The sequence below is a fragment of the Orcinus orca genome, chromosome 7 (assembly GCF_937001465.1).
Source record: "Orcinus orca chromosome 7, mOrcOrc1.1, whole genome shotgun sequence".
Taxonomy (NCBI): Eukaryota; Metazoa; Chordata; class Mammalia; order Artiodactyla; family Delphinidae; genus Orcinus; species Orcinus orca.
Genome location: NC_064565.1, coordinates 46,122,068 through 46,142,314, shown reverse-complemented (window position 1 = coordinate 46,142,314; position 20,247 = coordinate 46,122,068). Strand labels below are relative to the sequence as shown.

The following is a 20,247-nucleotide window of genomic DNA, read 5'->3' as shown; positions in this document are numbered from 1 at the left end:
GGGAAGCACTGTGAGAATGAAGCTCTTATTGTCAACAAAGATTTCCTTCTACTAAGTTTACCTTCCCTCTCTCCTTTTGTCTGAGATAGTCTTTTACTTGCTGTCCAAATCATAAGCGTTCCTCAGTTTTCAGAATAATACCTCTGAGCAACCCAGATTCAATGTTTATTTAGAAACTTAACTTGGGGCTTGAACTCCAAAACAGGAAGAAAAGTAAGAATTTAATTCTCTTTGTAACTACAAAAACAAAACTTTCAGATTCAATTTACAAATACATTTTTAACAGATATTGTTTCAAACTATAGTAAAAAATATCCAATTGCTATTGCTTGAACTTGCTACTTACTAAATAAGCAAAATCCTGATCTTAATTTGGTCATTTAAATAGGTTTGCCCTGCTGGAAATTTTTTTTTTTTAACAGCAATCATGAGTCATGGATGACTCACGTGAGCCACACGGATGTTTTGTTTCTCCCAGGAATTAATAAATTAAGGGCAGGGACTTAGTTCTACCCACCGCAACCATCACCACCACTGATTTACCTCCAGGAAGGACAACAGTGCCAGGCATGTTGGAAGGTGCTAAAACATTTGTTGTCTAAAGTAATCAATTTCTAATTCGATAGTCTGTGCATTCAGCTAATGCCCATCAATTTAGCAGAGCCTTATCACCCTGAGAGAAGTGAAAAAATAGATATTTTGAATGCTTACAGCCAAGATCACATGATGAGGCAGAAGACCAAGGTGCAAATACTGTGAGAACCAGCTTAATAGGGAGCTTCCTTTAATGTCACGACCTACCTGCGAACAGCTAGTAGAATATCTGACATCTCCAAGATAAAAAGAACAGGAACAGAAAGTTTATACACAATGTAGTTATCAATGAAATTATGTCAATATTGCAACCACACACATCAAACACTACGCCAGATGCTCTAGCCATATTTTTAAAGCCAACAGATTTATTCTTCTGGAAAGATGAACACAACCAAGAAAAAAAAGACTAGACATAGTAAGAAAAAAAGATCTTCTACTTTGAGAAAGTAGCTTGAGTTGTAACTTAGTGATGACTCAGTATGACTGTTCATACTGTTCAAAAGACTAGAAAATATATAACTGCATTCTATTATCTAATTTGAAAATGTTCATTTCTAAGTAAAAGAAAACAACCCATTTCCTGACACACGCATAAAAAAGTTTTGTTTCATTGCTCTAACCTTCAATGATACTTCAACTTCTGGCTGGCCAATCTGCAACTCATAGAATTTGAATATGGACAGTGTATTAGATGACATTGAAAATTCTCTTTAATTTAGTTGGGTATAATAATGGCATGGTAGCTTTAAATTATTAAAAAAATAAAGAATAATCCTTATCAGTTAAATGTGCTTTCAAGTGTTCTAGGTGTGGGGATGGCACACTTTTTCTGTAAAGGCCATTCGATCTCTATTGACCTACTCAACTCTGCTGTTGGCAATACCTAAATGAATTAGCATGGCTGTGTTCCAATAAAACTCTGTTTCACGGACACTGAAATTTAAATTTTATGTAATTTCGTGCCACAAAATTTAACCATTTAAAAATATAAAAACCATTCTCGCATACAAAGTAAGAGGCAGGTAGGGATTTGACCTCTGCTCTAGGAGAAAAGAAAAAGGGAGAGGGGAGGGAAAGAGAGGGAGGGAGGGAATAGATAAAATAAGAGTACCTGTGAGTTGATAATTGTTACAGCTGGAGATGGTACACATCAGTTCAAAATCCTACTTTCCTTCATGTATGTTTTCAAGCTTTGATAATAAAAACTTAAAATTTTATAAATTAATGAAGGGAATACTTTCCCAATGTATATCAAATCATCACATTATATACTTTTAAATATCTTACAATTTTATTTTTCAATTATACCTAAATAAAGCTGGGGGTGGGGAATTAAAGCTTTAAAATGGGAAAGAGGAAGGAAAGAAGCAGGGAGGAAAGATGGAGGGAAGGAAAGGAAGATTATTTTTGCTGCCACCATCACCATTATGCTTATGGGGCTCCCAATGACAAATGTATAGTTAATCTGGTTCATGTGAAGTTTCCTTTACCCTGCCACGTGTTGTCAAACTTTCCACACCAATAAAACATGGTTGTTTAGAACTCCCTCTCCGGGGGAAAATAAACTGACAATAGAGCTAATCAATGCCCCTGTACTAGAGAAAGACACTTCCAATATTCTACACAGTTTGATTGAAATCTGCACTCAATAAATATTTAAGAGTTTAAACAAGAAAAGATTCAATACATAGGCTATGGACTCATTTCTGATAAACTCTTACATAAATTAAAATTAAATAGTACCATTAAAACAAATTTTTCACCAAAAAGGTTTCAATGAATGTCAAAAAATGTTCCTTTTGTCTCTGAAATTCTGGAGCATGGTAACATGCAGCAAGACTCCAACGTAAAGCACTAACTAAAAACAAACGAACAAAAACTAACCACACCCTCACATTGCTAATATTTCTTATAATATAAAAAAATAAAGTTAGATGCTACACAATGACCCACCAAATTGAAAATACATTTATTAGTTTTACTTTCAACTCTTAAATACAAGGCTGGGACATACCATAAGTATTAGTAATGTTTTCACTTTTTAAAGTTGTAAAATGAAAAGTAAAAACAATACCATGCTCCAGCGAGCAGAGTTTCTTTCCCATATTCCCAGCAATTCTCAAAGTCTTCCTGGAAATGCTAGTCAGTGGTTAATGTCAAAGGGAGATCATACTAGTTTCTATCTGAGATGGTCAAGGTACACTCACCCAACTGTAATTACTGACAACCTTCAACTTGCAGGCTCAGCCCTAAGCAGTCCCTGAGTTAATCCTGATGGCACGTGACAATATACGAGGAGTCCCAGCCCTCCAGAATTAGAATCTGCCCACAAATTGTTACCTCCCTAGACAAGGGAATCCCTGGTGTTTACCAGGCTGCAGTCTCTCCTGCCATATACACCAAGCATTAGAGTCCCTGCCCAATATTGGACTTGCACTCTATGTTCCTACTTGGACTAGAACTCTGCTCTCATCTCAGCTTGCTTGACTAGAGCTCTGACATTCTGCCTTGCTCTTCCTTCAAGTACTGGCCCCTCTCTCTCTCCATTTCAAGGAGATGCCTAGTATCCTCCATAGATTCCCCCTTCTCCCAAAGAATCCCCAAAATGCTGCCATGCACTTGACTCCACGGAGCATCACTTCACTGAGAAAACTGCTTCCCTGCTCAGACCCACCATCAGTCTCCCGCACACTGATAGGACTGGGATGAGTCCTGGGGTTGCCAAGTCAGCTGAGACAGGTGGTTAGGACTGCTAGCCACTCCCCTTGGAAGACTGCTCATAGCCAGGCTACGCCTTGAGCCTGCCTGCTCCTGGTTCACTTCTCTGCTTCTACCAACCTGCCTTGGGAGAGCCCTGCCCTCAAAAGTTATTGAAGGGTGTCCATATTTTAAGGGTAAAAAACAGTTTAGCAGATCTAGCCACGGTTTAGTGCTGCCACATATAGCTATCTGTAAGAATAGGTTCTGTGAACGTCTTACTGCCTATAGAAAATAGGAAAAAGAGTCACTCATCTATCCTTTATCGATACCATAGTTCAGGATACAAATTCAAAGTCAATTTTACTTTATGAGCTTTAAGTTCACCTGGTCACAAATAAAAAATTTAAATGTCAAAAATACTGAATTCTAATTAAAAACCTAAGCCTAAGAATCAAAGACCCAAACAGACTATTCACCTTGAGGGGCCAGATTATAATATATTACTCCATTAAAATACAACTTAAAATGCAGCATATTAGTTCTTCAACTTAACATATGTCTCAAAACTTCTCAGGAGCACTGCACAAAGACGCTTTTGTAAAACAACCCCACAGCACTTTGATGTGACCGTATGTTCATTAAAAGGAAGTATTACTACTTACATACATAAGGTACATAATGAATTCAGTATGTGTCTAGAGTTGGCTAATGCTATTAAAGCACACGCCAAAAGCACAGACTATAAGTCAAAATGCGATTTGTCAAAGTAAGATCTTAATATGATACAGGTTAGAAATAAATAATTAAACCACTGATGTTCTGATACGGAATTAGTGAGGAGAGCTAAGCCCACACTGAGACCAGGTGGCAGGTGACATCCCTTTGTTCTATCTATAGCTTTGGCTATTCCTCTCTCTCTTCCACCTGGATAAGTACAAAATTAGCATGCACCAGGCATTCTTCACTCCCCCAAAGGGTTTATATCTCTAACACCGCTTTAAAGACTGATATTCTTTCCAAAATGTTGACATAAGCCAGCTGGGCAGTTACGGATTTTTTAAAGCCCACGTTACCAAGTTTTAAAAAATCTAGATTTCTCTTAAAACAGAATTTGTAAACCACTTGACACTAGTTTATTAACTCACTTCCAAACTGAGGACAATTTAACAAAAGATCAGAAAGTATATAGTAAATAAAAAGGCCAAGCCACAAAGACAACTATCAAAAATATAAGAAAATCTAGTCAGTGAAAGTTGGAGTTGTCAAGGAACTGTGAGCAAGGAGACGGATACTGCTCCATGTATTATGCCTTCTTTTTCCTACCTCTTCACCTCTCTTTCAGCCTGGGTTCCTTCAAATCAGCATAAAATCTCATCTAAGACTCTCCCATTAACCACCCAAATATGGTCCCTAGATTCTGAGTTTTCTGCATCAGATGCTGTTTTCATTCACTGATGCCCACTGCCTACAGAATTCAAACTTAACTCCTTAGCATAGTATACCTGATCCTCTAGGATCCTGGCCCTGTTTGCCACTCCACACCTCTACATCACACTACATAGAGTGTGATGCTCACATTCTATACAACTGCTTCCTGTACTCCGTGTGCCTTCATGCCTTTGGCCACAATGTCCTTCCACATCCTCCCTCACTGACCTCACCTAGCTATACTACTCCACCTTAAAATTTGGTAAAGTATTGCTTCCTTACGGAAGCTTTTCTAGGTCTCCACAACCACCTTAGGTATATGCCTCTTGTAGAATTTCTCACATGTATGGCAAACCATTGATTTCAGTGCCTGTATTCCCCGAAGAGCTTTTGGAGGAAAAGAAACATTTTGCATTATTCTGTGTATCTCCAGGACCTATCAAGTTGCCTGGATTTTACATGGTGCTAATATATGGTTACTGAATAGATACATAAATAAATAAAATTGCTAGTCACAGAAAAAAAAAACTAAGAATACTATCCTAACTAGAAACATATGAATCTACACATTATTTCAACTTGCTATGCAAATCCCAAGACTAATACATTAAGGCCAATCTTGATGAAGAAAGTCAAAATTAATGAAAAGAAAACCTTAGAAAGGGCTGGTACTCAGTTTTACTGTCTACACAGACGTGACAATCATACAGCTTAAGCCTAGACCTAGAGTAGGCACACTTCAATTCAGAGGTAACACATGTCAACATTCAGTCAGCTTCTTCCCAAGAATCAGAAATCAGGAAGTTCAGCAGTGTTTACGCGGAAATGTGTTTGTTTGTTATGTTTTTCCCATCTGAGTCCCGGATGGACTCAAAGGCTATGAGGTGAAACGTAGGCTGGTCAAGAAGCCCTGCAGGGCTTCCCTGGTGGCGCAGTGGTTGAGAGTCCGCCTGCCGATGCAGGGGACACGGGTTCGTGCCCCGGTCCGGGAAGATCCCACATGCCGCGGAGCGGCTGGGCCCGTGAGCCATGGCCGCTGAGCCTGCGCGTCCGGAGCCTGTGCTCCGCAACGGGAGAGGCCACAACAGTGAGAGGCCCACGTACAGAAAAAAAAAGAAGCCCTGCAGTTTTGGGAGGAGCAGCTTCAGCAGCAGAAACATGAGGCTGAAATTCAACTACTGCTTATAAGCCATTTTCCAACATTTCTTCAGAAGTTCTCACAGCTCATGCATTGATGGAAAATAAGGCTTTTCACGGTTTCCCTTTCATAGATTGATCAAACGTACATACAGAGACCACCCGGGTGGATCCAAGGGCTCCTCAGTGCTACAATGGTACAGAGTCTTCTGGAGGACCCCTGTTTTATTTTGGACACAAGGATCCTGGACATAAGGAAACCTGAAAGCAATGAGAGTGGTCACAATCCACTGGACAAGGGAGAGAAGCACTCCGTGCTTCAGTGGCTGCTGCTTCCTCCAGTCCTTGGAAACGTCCCTCCCTGTGGAGCTGGAGGATGGATTTGAAGGTCTGGGGTAACTGAACCTCCCCAAGGCCGCCTTCAGCCCTCACACGCTGACGGAGATCTTCTCACTCAGACTGACTACCCTACACGCAGTGCCATAGGTCTCTCTGAGTTGCGAGTTAGGAAAACGTTCATGGCACCTGGTTTTAACATGTGCCTCTGCCCCATCCTAGACAAGGCACAATTTCTATATGAAATACGGGTAGTAGAGGTGGAGATAAGAGCATGTTTTTTCTCCCCAGCTCTCTACTACTCAATAGCCTTCTACGTTCCTGTCACTTCGCTGGTTCTGCTCCGCATTCCTGAGACTTGCTTTCACCTCGTTTCTGGGTGGCACTGCTCTCTGCTTTGTAGCTGCTGTTGCAGTCAGAAGAACAATTTCAATGAGAGCTGACAGGATCAGGCCCCTGTGGTGTCTCTAAAATTTCAAGTTCAGTTTCTGTGAAAAATGCTTACAATGCCATAATTCAAACAGAATTAAGAGGAGTAAATAGTCTGAAATTTGTAGCTCAAAATGTGCACATAGTGAGGGAAGACCACCTACTCACAATCGGATGGCCCGGGAGCACGGGGGGAGGGTGGCATCACGGAGAGCCACCCAGCACACAGAAGGCCCTCAGAAACAATCACATGCGCTCAAAGGCTTGAAGATACTTGAATAACAAAAAGGGGACCTAAGTTTCCCACCCCTCCTGCCATGAAATATAAGGAACCTGCAATGGAAAGACACAAATAAAAATGACTGCTTTTATGTGTGAAAAAAAAAAAGGGTGGGGGGGAGAAGATAAGTTTCGGACAAAAGTCTAAATCGAAATGTATGGGGTAAGTTAATGATGTTCACTTTTGTCGGGGTTGGAGAGGAGAAAGGGCCAAAGTTACGTTAAGCAGCAAATGTAGCAAATTAAAATAAACTTCAGAGAATTAGGTATTTAACTGCATCTAGGTATTTAGATATTTTAAATATTACTCTAAATTGTATGTTTGTTTCATTATATTTGTGTTAATAATGTTTACGCTTGGCTCCTTTTAAATGAGATCTTTTGCTACTTAAAAAAATAGACATAATTGAGTGGCGAAATGTTCTTCTCTCTTTATTCATACTGAAGGATCGTGAAGACATGAGTTTTACCCAAAAGAGACAAGAAAAAGGAATATACAAATAGAAGATAGAGGGAAACGATAAAAATACATATTAATCTTGCTTTACACCAAACATGTTTCTTATAACCCCCGTGTACTGTTATTTATTTTTTTTTAATGTTTTTTGAAGAGGCAACTATTGAAAAGGATAATTTGGGTTTATATTATTCTCTTAAGGAGACAAGAGCAGTGAATTTGTCTGATTTGTAAATCCTGAGGGTATTCAGATTACTTTTTAAATAATAATGTATTTACACCCCTTCTTTTGCCAAAACAGATTTGAGTTAACTACTGAGGTACAATGTTTTGCACACAAAAAATTATCGAGAGAGAGAGAGAGAGAGAGAGAGAGAGAGAGAGAGAGAGAAAACCCTCTGGAGCCTCTTCTCGGCTGACTTTCAGTCACAATTTGTCCTCTGTAAGGAAAGGGAAAACTGCATGAAATCCTAAGCCCACTCATTACTGTATTTCTCAGGTTAAAAATGAGAAGAATTTAAAACACCTGGGAAATAGGAAGTTTCTGGTTTACTGAGAGGCTTCGGAGTTACCTATCCCAAGTCAGTTCAGGGTTGTGTATTAATCATCTTTGACATAAAGACATAAAGTACAAGTTATTTGACTTGTTCTTAACCTGACAGCTGCTCATCTAATCCTTGTGCTCTTTTATCATTTTCTAATCAAAGACTTATTCTTCTGAATAGACAGTAAATTACACACTGGTAATACTTTTCCAGTGAATGCAAGACTACCTCTTTGGTCTGGGATAGTAGAGAAGCAGTAGTTATACAAGTTGTGTGGGAAGTCAGTTGTGCATGTGTGTGTATTTAATGTGCAAAGCTGAGTTTGTTTTAAAGTAAGTGATTGTGTGGTTCATATCTTCTGTGGGTGGATATAATGATCTAAGGAGGGTTTTACTAATGTAAAGTGTGATATGAATAAGTATTAACAGTAATAATGAAACCAGTTTGAAATTTACATTCAAAAATAGTGGTTTATTTGGCACCAGAGAATATAATCTACCAAGGTTTCATTTATAAGAACTATGTACCAATGCCTTTTTTCAGTTTTTCTATATTACGTTACCAGGGCTTGGTTGTAGAATTTCTAGTTGAAACTAACATAGGGGGTTTTTAATTGAAGAGATGCTTTTATTACTGCTATTTCTTGTGAGGGTAGATACCAGCCTGGCCTTCTGTTACACTAAGAAAGCCGCTGTGTGTCATGTGCAGAGCAATTAAAAATGGATTTGACTCTTGTTTTTCTCTTTCTTCCTTTTTCTAAATCTTTATCTGTGCAAAGACTCTTGAACCCCTTGAAAGAATTCTAGAAAACATGCTAGAGTGGGTAGATCAGTGGGTACCTGGAGACTGCCGACAGATCCGTGAGGCGTTACACTGTCATACAATAAGGTAGCAAGAAAAACAGCTCCTGAAGACCAATCACTATACCTTTTAAATTTCCTATTTATTTCCCCATATTCCAATGGCAATTATTTCCTTCTCCCTTTCTTTCCAAAAATGATCTAAGAGACTATATTTCTGAAGGAGAACCACTTTGAGACAACTGTACTGGATAGTTACTTTAAGCTTTGATAAACATTTCTTGGGAGTCTGTTTTCCCAATGTCTCTAAAACAAAAGTAGAAAATCTCTCAAACTTTTAAGTCTTAACTGTAAACTGTGATTAATTAGTTTCATTTCTAAATTTTTTGTAAATTCACCATTAACATAAAGAATATAAAAATAAAATGTTACTAAGAAGTGTATAATTTCATGTATTGGTATAAAACAGATCCATCTATTTAAAAGACTATAATTAACATGAATATTTAGTCTGAAGATTGGCTTTCGACCCAAGCAGATGATATGTACTAGGTTTTTAGCAAGTTTAAACAAATCAGAGAATAATGACAATAATAGCATTTGAGACTCACAGCCTAATTTTTATCTCCCTATACAGGTAAAACTAGTAGATATGCCATTGTTTTGTGGTGTCCAAAGAAACAAAATAAATTTTCACTTGTAAAAAGAAAAATAACTTAAAAATATGGTTTATTGATGGCTAAGGCTGTGACAATACACATATTTTGATCTAAGCAGCTAACATGACTATAAAATTTAACTCTATGAAATTTGGTTCCTGGATCGTTTTTTAAATTCACCTTTTCAAAACTTTGTGGCTCTTTATGTTACTAAGGAATGAAATACCCATTGTATTAGGTGAAAAGAGCAAGGTATTACTATTACCTAAGAAATGGAAGGGGGAGCAAATAAAAGTGTACATAAAATATACACATATGCATACACATGCACACACAATGAAAGGATATGCCAAAATTATATTTTTTAAAATGTTATCTTTAAGGAAAAAGAGGACATGTGGTGGAGTGAACAGGGAGAGACGCTAGCCTCATTTGAATAGTCTTTGTTTTCATTTTGACTTTGAAGCCCTGTATTTTACATAAATTTTTCTTAAAAAGCCCAGCTTTAAAAAGGTAAATCCCTAAAGATCTAAAGCAAAATTAAAATGATTTTATGTACTGAGTTGATGGCATAACCACACTGAAAGACACTATGTAAAGTAGCTTTAAAAGACAGTAATTTATCTATATATTCCCATTGGCATATACTCTAAAACAATAATAACAACAACAAAAAACAAAAATCTTAAACTGGTTTCAGTAATAATATTTTTGGAGGTATGATTGAAGAGATTAAATAAAAGCCATGTACTCATGAATTTAAAGTATAATTATGTCTAAGAATTCATCATATTTTTCTTCTTTAAGCAAAAAACTTTTCTTAACTCTTTCTACAGAAGAACCTAGAAATGACCAATCAGTAGCAATGAACATCCGTAGGAAATAGATTATGGTCTCATTACCGTTCCCCACAGGAAGGAGTCAAAGCTTATTGGAGAAATGGCTGCTTCCAGGTCTAGGTCAGGAAAGCTACAAGATTAACCTAGATTATCTTGTCATAGCAGATAGCACAGAAGTCATCGTAGACCATTAACAGCTTATCAAAAAGGCCCAGGAGGGCTTCCCTGGTGGCGCAGTGGTTGAGAGTCCGCCTGCCGATGCAGGGGACACGGGTTCGTGCCCCGGTCCGGGAAGATCCCACATGCCGCGGAGCGGCTGGGCCCGTGAGCCATGGCCGCTGAGCCTGTGCGTCCGGAGCCTGTGCCCCACAACGGGAGAGGCCACAGCAGTGAGAGGCCCGCGTACCGCAAAAAAAAAAAGGCTCAGGAACCAATTTGAGATGGTGCCCATGGGCCAGAAAAGAGTAGTTTGAACATCAGTAACTCTAATAGATTGACACAAATCAAATATATTTAAAATCATGAGTTTAACTTATAATCAAAAAAATCTCATCACATTTGGAGGATAACAGAAAACTAACTCATTATTATTGAAAACTAGCATATAAATGGAAAGAATCAAGCATTTATCCAGAAATTTTATACAAAAATGTACCTCAAGGTAGGCAAAGAGTCGATACAGGGAAATTATAACTATTCCAACTAATAAATGAAGTTGGAATGACAGAGTTAGAGAAGTACCATTTTAACCTCTTAACCTCTAATGACATACTGAAATTGATCTAGGCAATAATTATGACTGATTAAAAATAGAGGCAAGAAGACTTGTGATAGAAATTCACACCACCACCTATAAAATATTTTTGACAAAACAATTTGATCCAGCCTCCTTGTAACTTATCACTAAAGATGTCCCACCTCCTCCCCTTCCAATAAACTATGCTTCCTATTTTTCTTGCTTTTGTAATGTCCTGTCTCTTAAATCTGGGATGCCCCTGTGATTCACTTTAATTAACAGAATGTGGTAGAAATGACATTGTGTGACTTTCAAGTCTAGGTCAGAAGAAGCCTTGCATTTGAGACTTGGTCTCTTGGTACTCATTGGGGTAAGCCAGGCACCACATAAGAAGTCTATGTAAAAGTCCAACCCAGCTGTGTGGAAAAGCCACAGTGAGAGAGAGATGCAAGACCAGCCCCCAGCTATTCCAGCCTTCTCAGCCCAGGAGCCAGACATGTAGGTAAGAAAGTTTTCAGAAGACTCCAGCTTCAGCCACCAACTCACTGCAACGACAGGAGGGATCCCAGGTGAAAAACACCCAGCTAACCCCATCCATCCTCAAAACTCTGCGAGAGTCCATTGATGTTTTAAGGCACTAAGTTTGGGTGTTGTTTCTTTTTTCAGCAACAGATTAATGGGACAAGCCTAACATGTACAGGAAATACAGGGGAACTGTTAAACAAAACCATGAGGAAACAAGGGAAGGGATGGGAAACCTATTATAAAAAGAATGAATTGGTATATATAAACCTTAACTAGGATTTTGTTTGTTTTATGGGTTTATTTTTTAATCAGGAGCAAATTAAGGTAATGACACTATAGTTGACATGTGATCATGACCAGGTATTTGGCCTTAAGGAATTACTGTTAAACATTTTAAGTGTGGTTGTATTTTAAAGAAACTTCTTAACTTTAAAGATACAGACCAAAATATCCAAGGATGAAATATTTGTTATCTGGGGGCTGGAGGGTAGCAAATAGGAGTATAGATGAAATTAAGTCATGCGTTTATGTGTTGAAACTGGAAGTTCATTTTATTATTCTCATTACTTCTGCATATGTCTTAGTAAAAATGCATATACTTTGTTGAACTATCAATATTTGGCTATTTTTTGTTAAAGCATATAATGGACTTAAAACCTAATGCTAGCTGAAAGAAGCCATGATGTTATAATCTTTAAAGTTTTTTTTTTTTTAGCCAAGGAAAAAAATTACTTTCACATCCCCACATGTCCAAAATATTGATCTAGATATTTAACTTTGCTTCCCCTTCTCCTGGGAAATAGGGATCATGGTATCTCATTCCAGTGTATATGCTGAGTTTGATCAACTAAGACAATTTATGGGAAAAAAATGTTTTGAAAACCATACTCTGCTACACAAATGCAAAACATTATTCGAAGTAAGGATCATGTGTTTGGCCCAATATTTGGAATATATGCAGTGAACGCTCTCAAAACCTGAAAGCTAAGAACTCTGTCCTTAGTGCATTTAGCCCTAATACCAGGCACAGTGCTTAGAAAATGGAAATTCCATGAAGATTTTTTGGATGAAGGCATAAACTGGAGGAAAGAGGGCATGGAGATTTTGGATACACTTGCTTTTGCCTTTGATTCTGCATCTTTTTAACAAGGGTCAACTGAGCAACAAGAGTGTGAGAGGTAAGTGTCTTGCTGTGAACCTACCAGAACTATTTGTTCAAACACCATATACACTACATACCCTTCTACTGGTGAATTTCAGCACTGTTTTTAAGCTTTTATATGCAGAGTACAATGTGAATTACTATCTCATACACTACACCTGATCAAATCTACTTTTGTACGCTTTTGATTTTCTTAAAAAAAAAAAAACTAATTATAAGAGAATAAAAGCCTGGTATTTAATACATGCTGGTCAAGTGAGCAATAAACAATTGCAAACTTTCCTAGAGGCTATTTTGCCCTGTCTCATCATCAGGAAGCTAAAGCATATGTTGGATGTTAGCCTGGATGGACACAAATGTGTCCTATTTATTCAAGGTTTCCTTTGGAGCCACAATTTATAAGTTTTGTTTCTTAGGGGTACATGTCAAACTTCATTTAGCATTTGTTGGTATCCAGATACACTGAATAGCAAAAAGGCAGCATTCGGGGGTAAAATATATGCCTGCTATATGAGCAATAATGTCAGTTTCATTTATGTAACTCACAGAAAACAAGAGGAGAAATACAATGGAAAAGCTGACAGTAGGAAATCAAGATAAAAATTATTCACTTAATTTATAAGTGTAAAACTGCATGTGGACAGGGAAAATACTAAAACAAATAGGTTTTAAATCATGTCTAAGAAGCGGATAATTTTAGAGGAAGTTCTTTTAAAATGTGCTCTTTGACCCTTAAATTTCAAACATTATATACTTATGTGAAGCATGTTTGTATGCACAATATTTTCCTTTCTCCTGAGAATGTTTTGCAAATTTTCTGGAAGAATCTGCAAATTTTAAATATACAAGCGACATTTGTGGAACCAATGCTTCGCTTTAGAACATTTTTGTGAAAAGTTGAAGTCTGATGGTCGATACAATATGCATAAAATTGACCCAGATAAAACAATTAAAATTTAAATAATTTTATACTTATAAAGTTATTTTACATTTATTATTCATTTGAAGCTCAAAACACTTCATGAGCAAAACATTATAAGCCTAAATTCATAGATGTGTAATGTGACTCAATAAAGTTTGCAATCCTAAGTCATCTACTTCCATATTATTGACTGCTTCCACTACACTACGGTACTCTGGAAAGCAGTTTCCAAGTATGACTGTGATGCTTACAACTGTGAGACAAGTTATCATGCCACTTTCAACATATCTCTTCTAAGACTGAACTCAGGATGAGTTCAGCTTAGCTTAGTTCATTCACTTTCAATGCTCTATTTTACTCCATTATGAGAATATACTATAGGTTACTTATTCGTCTCTTGATAGATATTTGAATTATTTCTCTTTTTGAAGTTATTCCCAGTGCTGCAATAAACTTTTTGTACATATCTCCTGGTTGCCACACATAAGAGTTTCTCTGGGACACAGACTTAAAATGATGATAAATTACTAACCCAGTGGTTCAAAAAAGAAAAATCAAGTTGAGTATTACAGAAGTAGAGCAAATGTCAGCATATAACTCCAATATGGTTATTTATTTATAAATTACTTACCTGTACTATTGTCCTTATAGACGTTTAAACCATATGTAAAAACAGACATTTCTAAGGAATTTGCTAGAAACAGGTCTAAGGAAAAGTTCTAATATGTTCTTCCTACCCCCAGTGGATGGCCTTGTGCAACCCAGGAGGCTGCTCACACAACCACTTTAGAATCACCATAACAACCTCACAAGAACTGCATTAAGAAACACAGAGACGAACTTGCATAATGGTACTGCTGTTTTGTTTGTAAGTCCACACTATTCAGTTATGTATTCAATCTATTTCTGTTCTGAAGAAATTAATGTGTCTGTCCAAATTTAAAGTAGATAATACCCAATTGTAGTTCAACAACTGTGTTTGCGAATAATGTAAATGAGAATTAAAGGCACCATCTTTATATCTGACTTATGTTCCAAGAACTCAATGGAAAAACAAAAATGAAAACATAAGACTAAAAAAAAAAAAAAAATCACCTTTATGTTATTGGGTAATTGATTTTTTTTTTAAGCTTTCAAAGTAGATAAAATCAACACCTTAAAAGACTTGTCTTTAACCCAGGCTTTCTTTTATTGACGTATATGGTTGCGGGTGCATGCCTAGAGGAATAATAGTTTGTTCCTAACAAAAGAGTCTGGATTCCACAATATGCCTTTTGCCAGAGGCCTCATTCCCCAAAGCTCACAGCTAACTGCATCTCCTGCTGTACCTGTAACAATTTAATTGTATAAGTCAGCCTAGTCAAGCATCTCCGGCTCATGACTGGGAGACATGAAATTCATTGTCATTATTGTCCCTGTCATTTTGGATCATTATATCCTGCTGCAGAATTTTCCTCACTTCAGTGCATTTTTACCTCCAGGAGCCAGGGATTATAGCTGAGGTTGGGGGGGGGTGGGGGCAGGACCATGAGCTGCATTTACCTCAGGGGAGCCAGAGATTAAATTGGCTTTGCTCTCTCACGAGCTGAATTCATCTATTTGTATGCTGTGAGTTTTAGGTTGGAATAAACATGAATATTCTAGTGAAACCTGGGCTTTAATTCCCCCTTTGAAACATGGCTGTAACCAACTTCTATTTACACTAGGAAAGCCAATGTAATTTCTCGTAGGTTGCTATTTTCATATGTGCATAAGGAATACTTAAGGGCATCATCGGGTACGAAATAACAGACATCTCTCTCTGTCACCGCCTGGACTCTCAGAAGGAAGAATTTAAAGCTGTAATTTTGTTCTCCAGTTTCATCTTACAGAAGCTTAATGGGGGTATCTAATGGTTTTAAATATTTAATGATTTTTAATTATGTCTCATTTTCTGTGCACTGGATTGGATGACTGAAGTCCAACTAGAATGGCACCAAAGATCTTCTTTGGGAGCAGGGAGATTGAAGTAAAGTTGACGGAGGAAGCCCAAGTAAGTTTCTGAGGAAACTGGCTCGCCCTCCACAGCTGGCTCACATAACCTCACAGCCTGCCAAGTCACCCGAGCCTGTCGTGCCTTAAATACTTTTTGCTGACGTGGGAGAGTTGCACCAGTCACAACACTCTCTACGTGGAGACCCCCTGATCAGTGGTAATGGCCACGGACAGGGTCCAGCTGGTGGATCTCTGGTAGGATATGGAAAGGAGCAGAGAGGAAATACTAGGACACGTCTCAGGCAGAAAACCAGTGAGGCGACTATATTGCTTTCTCTAACAGAATATAAGAAGAAAAAATAACCTAGTGTGTCACTTCCTATCCCAACTTTCACTTCAAATGGATCTTACTGAGAAATTTGACATTTACTTTGTCTATACTGAAAAAAATGGTAGTTATTCCTCCACATATGTGAGTTTGTTTCTCAGAGTTTAACAAAATATGGCAATGGATCGTACCTATGCCAAGCACAGAAGTGCCACTATAATTACTACATTTAGAAGTATGTGGTCAAAGACATAAACTTCTAGTTATAAGATAAATAAGTCCTGGGGATGTAATGTACAGTATAGTGACTATAGCTAATAATACTGTATGGTATATTGGAAAGTTGCTAAGAAATCTTAAAACCCCTCATCATATGGAAAAAAAAGTTTGTAATGATGTATGGTGATAGATGTTAACTAGACTTACTGTGGTGATCATTTGGCAATATACACAAATATTGAATCACTATGTTGTATACCCGAAACCAACATAATGTTATATGTAAATTATCCCTCAATAAAAAAAAAAGATAAAAAGTAAAAAAAAATGTATGTGGAATTTATCTTATTCCCTTTGTGGACTTCTGTGGAGGAAAAGACTTTGCCTTAATCCTATGCAATGATCATCACTATTTTTTTTAGCATAAACTGTTTGCATGAATAATTAAGAAAAATTTTTTGACCTTTGTACATTTTGTACTTCAGAGGGAATATCTTACAGACCTAACATCTCAGTTTTGAAAGAATCTTAAAGATGGACTCAGTCACTGGTCCCTCCATGTTAATGGTGATGTTTAGTAGTCTGTCTGACTATATTTTCACACCATTATTTTTTCATTTTTCACTGGTACTGAAGTAACTGTGTGATGGATAACTAATCAGAGTTGTTAATTGGCAAAATTTCTTGTAGATTTTAAAAGTTCATTTAGTTACTTGTGCCACTTTTTCATTATGATCAAGATTCTCCCAAGGTGGGAATTATAAAAATTATTATTTCTGTTCACTTTTAAATGGTTAAATTTATGTTATGTAAATTTCACCTCAATAAATTATTTTTTTAAGTTAAAAAAAGTTATTTTGTGTAGCCCAAATGCATTTTGAAATCATTTGGGAGACTGTTACTACATTCTCATAATGATTATTTAAGAAGAAGAGTATTTGTTGCTGTTGTTGTTGTCAAGAAATGTTTATCTTATAAATTACAATGTTTAGACTTCAATTGCAATGGTATATGCTTAGGAAGTATATTTTCCTCTCTGAAATACTTTGGTAGCAGGATAATAATGTTATTTTTCTGGTTGAAGGGTGAGCCATCCCTTCCTTTCTCTGAGCACACATTTATTACATTTAATTCCTTTACTATATGTTCCTTTCTACCTTATTTCTATATTGGTATTTAATTTGTTCATCACACCATTAGCTTTAACAAGAGTTGCCCTATCTGTGAATACAGCTGTGAAACCATAGAACTACACTGTTTCACATTGTTGTTTTGTCTTGCCTCAGGCATGACGTAGTTGGACCTGCATCATTTCAGAACAAGATTTAAAAAGAAATTATTTCCAGTGACTAGAATTATTTTTACTTTTTCAAGACTTGGGCTTCACAATCAATTTTCAAATATCAAACTGAAATTATTTTAAATAATAATTTTTAACTTTTCAATAGCTAAACTCCTAATTTTGCAACCTGTAACAAGCTATGAAAGCCAATTCTAGATAAAAGAAATTCTTCTTCCTCTTGATTCTAATAGGATAGTGTTTCTCCTGCAGTATATGACACAGATTTCCCTTGGTTTCTCCATGTAGAATTGTTAAGAATCTATAATTCATAACAATATCAAACCAACATAACACAGATGGCACAAATTCAGATATGACAGCCACTAATATTCCTCTCAAGGAGGTTCAGATATGCACAAGCTAAAAAAATAAAAGTAACAAATAAAAGTAGTTCGTGTTCAATATATCACATGGTAGAGAAAATGGCCAAGTTCTTGAGAGAGCTTGCAAGGGAGGGATTGAAACTAAGAGGCAAAGGGCACAAACACTTTCAGGTCAGGATGGGCAGGGGGCCATTTGCAGAATGCCTTTTTATTCCTCCTGGATCAAAAACCTCTTTAATATAGTCACCCAACAAACTACAGTGGATTAACATTAAGGGTCTGAAGCAGAGAAAGAATATTCACAGTTAAGATTGTCCCTTAACATGTAGGCTCAGTCAGGGGCACCAAAAAAGTAGTTAAGTGCCCCCCACCCCGTGGTGTTTAGATGCTGGAAGGCACTGTAAACTGTGAATTTTCTAGCTTTTAATGTTTGTCTAAGACCCTTAACATTTTTCTAATATTGTTGCTCCTAACACATCTTCTTGGGTTTATCCCCGTTGCCCCATCTGCACGTACACATTTTGCATTCATATATGAAAGCCTGAAAGACAGCTAAATTGATTCAGAAACCTAACACTGAGAAGAAGAAAAAAAGGTAGGGGTAGCCTTAAGGATATCCCATGTTATGAAGTATAAATATCAAAGTCTCCTGGAAAAACAAAACAACAAAAACACTTCTTCATGTTAAGAGTTTAGATAGCTAACACTAAATACAAAAGATCACATAGTAGGGGTAAAAAAACCTCACTGACCCTATAGGGCCTTTGTGCCACAAAATTTCTAAGACTTTTTGAACATGTATAATTATCTGTGTCCAGCTATTTCTTTATAAATAGACATCCTTGGACTACTTTTAAAATCCATTCACCCTTTAAAACTATAGTAAAACTTCACAAATGGCTTTTCCTGTGTTGTTTTGTATTGTATTGTGGTCCATCTGGAGATATATTAAGTGGTTAGTTCCTTCAAATAAAAGTGTACAAAATTGTATTGTCCACACACACACACAAACACAAAGAATGAACACTGAACACGTGGCCAATGGGTACTAGATAATGTCACTGTTAGAAAACATCTAACAACAATAAAATAAGCATTAAAACCTGAGGGACTGGTTTAACAGATGCAATGTTCATCTACCTTCTCACATAAATTATATGTTCAAGAATTGTGCCCTGTGCGAAATACAAACATGTCAATTTCAGCCCAGGGGGCATTTTTCTCCAGGTTTATAACCCCTTGAAAATAGAGGTTTCATCTAGAAAACCTAACAGATCCTCAGCTGCTTTCAACATTATAATATATTCATAAGGCAAGTGTTCACTGGCAAACGTAACAAATTAAATGGGATGAAGGTGGTGACCAAATACATAATGATGGAAAATGAACCAAACCAACCATGAGATACAAAGTCGAAATCAAAGAAGAAAAGGAATATGCAAAAACAAGCAATATTAAAAGCAAAACACTATGTGGAGTGTGCACATGTATGTTTGTGTGTTGTGTAAGATTAACATTAATTAGGATGCAAAACTGTCTCGTTAAGAATATGCTGTAAGGGTCACGAGTGGGAGAAAAGTATCTTGTCAAAAAAAAAAAAAAATCACATACCATCATAGTAGACAATTGCTCCTACCAGTTTATCCTTCTGGAGCATTGGGAAATGCTCAAGGGCTCTTGATTTGCTGAGGACGTAACTGCTTTTCAGGCAATTACTTCCAGCAACCAGATCATACAGCTTGATTCCCACCCAGTAGTAAGGTAACTGCCACCACCTACAGCATAAATAGGGGAAAAGGTTTCTTTAGAAACAGAGTATAACATTATAGAATGTCACTTTAAGATACAAGACGCTTTTTATTAAGAAAAGCAAAGTATACCTAGAAGTGTACTGCAAAAGAAACAAAAGAAGGGCCTGCCTGTTCTGACACCAGCCCAGCTGAATTATAAAAGTAAATGGATCATCTCTAAGGCAGTGGTTCTGGACCTGACTGCATATTAGATTTTCTGGGGAGCATCAAAAATAAATATAGATGCCTGGGCCTCGTGCTTCTAGGGATCAATTTAACTAGACTAGGGCAAAGATCAGAGTGACTCTAATGTACACCCAGGGTAGAGAATCATTGGCTTAAGATATCCTAAGAAATCTATGATAAAATATAGACAAAAATTATAAAATCTGCTTCCAGGCCCCACAAGACTTATGCAGCTAGCAGAGTTACATAATTCTGTATTTCCTACCACCTGTATTCCATCTTAAGTCAACTTGATGGATAGCTCTAACAACATTTAGAAAATTGGGTTTAATAACTTGATTATTTGACACCTCCAAACCAAATTTCAGTTTTGGTTAACTTGGAAATTTAAAATGACACAAAACGGCTTAGGGTTTGGAGTTGATATATGTCAGTTCAGATTTTGCAGCAGGATTCTTTCTGGCTCTGCATTTTAGTCTGCAAATGACCCTCTTATGTTCCCCAGTGCAAATGTAGTTGCTCCTGTATATACTC

General features: G+C 37.0%; 1 protein-coding gene across 7 annotated transcripts in view; it reads right to left on the bottom strand.

The window, feature by feature from the left end:
• Nucleotides 1-20,247, bottom strand: part of GPD2 (glycerol-3-phosphate dehydrogenase 2) — a 164,025-nt gene that overhangs the window by 45,384 nt on the left and 98,394 nt on the right. For all 7 annotated transcript variants that reach the window (XM_049712711.1, XM_004276794.3, XM_033400028.2 and 4 more), the window contains exon 6: nucleotides 19,349-19,512. In XM_049712711.1, the coding sequence (XP_049568668.1) occupies nucleotides 19,349-19,512 (164 nt within the window). The remainder of the gene's footprint in view (nucleotides 1-19,348; nucleotides 19,513-20,247) is intronic.